At 39.2% G+C, this 2,793-nt stretch overlaps 1 protein-coding gene across 1 annotated transcript; it reads left to right on the top strand.

Annotated features, from left to right (window-relative positions):
• Nucleotides 1–316: 316 nt before the first annotated feature.
• On the top strand, nucleotides 317–2,134 carry LOC108978461 (glycerol kinase-like). Its single transcript, XM_018948764.1, has 2 exons — nucleotides 317–921; nucleotides 984–2,134. The coding sequence occupies exons 1-2, from the start codon at nucleotides 690–692 to the stop codon at nucleotides 2,087–2,089; spliced, it is 1,338 nt and encodes a 445-aa protein (XP_018804309.1). The 5' UTR covers nucleotides 317–689; the 3' UTR covers nucleotides 2,090–2,134.
• Nucleotides 2,135–2,793: the final 659 nt, after the last annotated feature.

Here is a 2,793-nt window from a genome sequence, read left to right as displayed (position 1 = left end):
TATAGTCGCGGCAAAAGAAAATCAGTCCTATTACTTTCCGGACAAACCCAGTATTATTAAATTATTTTAATTTGAACTTATTCTCAGATATCATGTGTATGAATGTGTATCACAAATCTGCGAACATGTTAAAACGAAATAGATAATTCAGTTAGTTTTTTAGATCCATCGATGTTGACTATTTGAACCTGTTATGGGCACGACGATTTTGGCCATCATTTACTGTTCTACACACCGTTGAAATTTCAAAGCTTAGGAAGAATGTCATGGAAATATTTCCATATATTTATTTATATTTTTATACATCAAAATCAATTTATTATGGTGAACCATTATTTATTTTTTCATTAGATATATAGACTTACAGAATGACAAAGCACAAAAATTTAATTGGAGTCATTAAGTGCGATACAGTCTATGTTTCGTTAACCATTCATCAACCTCCTCATTTCAACGAAATCGTGAGGACACAACAAAATATTAGGGTGTTGCAGCCACAAGCAGGCTGGTTCGAACAGGATCCAATGGAGATTATTTCAGCAGTTTACAAATGTTGTGATGAGATGGGTAAATTGTTAACGACGACAGATTTTACGGTTAATGACATTGTAGCTGTTGGTATTACCAATTAGCGTGAGACTACAATTTTGTGGGATCCACGAACGGGAAAACCGTTTTATAATGCAATTATGTGGAAGGATATACGCACTGATCAGATAGCGAACCGTCTTGTAGCGGAGGTAGATTCACAGCATATCAACCATTTTAAGTTCACATCAGGTTTACCGATATCACCATACTTTTCGGCGCTGAAAATACGATGGTTGAAGAATTATGTACCTAAAGTACGAACCGCATGCTTGGAAGGGCATTGTAAGTTTGGTACGATCGATAGTTGGATCGTATGGAATCTCACTAACGGTAAAATAATGTGTTCCAACATTAATATGAAGCTAACATACCGTATATATGTAAATTTTCAGGTGAACTGCATGTGACAGATGTGACAAATGCTTCGCGCACTTTTCTCATGAACATTCAAACATTGCAATGGGATCCACTTTTATTGCGAACGTTTCGTGTGGATCGAAAAATGTTACCCGACATACGAAGTTCATCTGAAATGTTCGGTCATATCAAAAGTGAACATTGCAAAGGCTTGTTGGGCAAGGCGATAACCGGCATTATTGGTAATCATCAAGCGGGTTTGCTTGGACAGTATTGTGTAAAGCCAGGCCAAGCAAAAAATAGTTATCGATATGGATTGTTTTTGCTTTGCAATACCGGCGAACGTTGTGTTATTACAGATCGCGGTCTAATCACGACGGTTGCATACAAATTTGGGCCACGAAAAAAAACGATATACGCGTTAGAAGGTTCTGTTCCCGTGGGAGGAGCATGTTTGACCTGGCTAGAGACACGTTTAAATTTTATAAAAAACGAAGATGAAGCACAGCTATTTGCCGAATCTGTGGAAACTACTGGCGATGTGTACTTTGTACCCGCTTTTACCGGTCTCTATGCGCCGCACTGGGAGCAGTCTGCTCGTGGTCTAATCATTGGACTGACACAGTACTCTACGAAGAAACACGTTATACGTGCGGCACTCGAATCGATTTGCTTTCAAACACGTGACATTATTGAGTGCATGTACGAGGCGAGTGGTAGGCAGATAAACAAAGTGTATGTTGATGGTGTGTTCTCCGAGAATGATATGTTGATGCAGCTGCAGGCCGACACTTCGGGGTTGGCAGTGTATCGCGTTGAGGTGGACACTATCTCTTTGGGTGCAGCGCTATGTGCAGCGCAGGCGGAGGGTATTGATTTATTTACTTTGGACCCGAATAGGTCCTATGAAGATGACTTGAAGAGAGATTTATTTTTACCAACAAATACGGAAAATGATCGCGTTCAACGTTATAGAAAGTGGAAACTTGCTGTGGAGCGTAGCAAAGGTTGGGCCTCGAAGAGACCGGGCAGTGATCTTACCGATTCAACTTATAGATTGTTGGCTTGCATACCAGCTGCAGGGTTCATTCTTGGTACTCTATTTATGATTTTACTTGCTGGTTGGGGTAAGAAAAAATAAAATCTATAAGAAATATGATTATGAAGCATTTAAGATATTATTCTTTGCGAGTGTGAATTGGTAAATATAATCCAGTAGTTTCATTTAATCTATTCGTTATATGTCTATCTTTCTTTTACGGTAATTTTTGTACAAAATGTGGAACCAAGTATGCAAGTAGCATATGATAAAAATATTAACTATATCTGGATTTGTTGTTTTTTTTTTTTTTGGTGAACTTGTTCAGGAAGAATAGCTTATATTTATGTCGTAATCGGACCACTATCACGTCCACAAAACGCCATTAACCGAAAACATATAAAGTACTATAACTTAGATGGCTTTGTGCGATGCTCATGATCATGATAAAGAATCCACGAATTGTTGGCCCACAAACTCGGACGTTTACGACGGATAGCGTCTCGTAAGCGCCAGTTGGAATGTATTTATAGTGGACGACACCACGAATATAGAAGAAAACAATGAGCATTACCATCACTTTCGATCGGCTTTGGCGTGGTTTTTTCGGCTTGGCCAAATTCTGGTAACCAGTAATTATGCGTTCCATGAAGGTATGATCCGACTTTGCTCGATCCAGCATGTCTGCAGCGACCTGATCTCGATACCTTTTTTGAAGGAAATTCAGCTCTATCGGAACAAGTCTTGCAGCAACGCGTTATATGCCCAATTTTTCATGCATAATGGTACGTTCGATCTCGTGTGAC

The sequence above is a fragment of the Bactrocera latifrons genome, unplaced genomic scaffold (genome assembly GCF_001853355.1).
Source record: "Bactrocera latifrons isolate USDA-ARS-PBARC rearing strain unplaced genomic scaffold, ASM185335v1 scaffold_122, whole genome shotgun sequence".
NCBI classification, from domain to species: domain Eukaryota; kingdom Metazoa; phylum Arthropoda; class Insecta; order Diptera; family Tephritidae; genus Bactrocera; species Bactrocera latifrons.
Note: the sequence above shows the minus strand (reverse complement) of the source record. Positions and strands in the feature narration are given on the sequence as shown.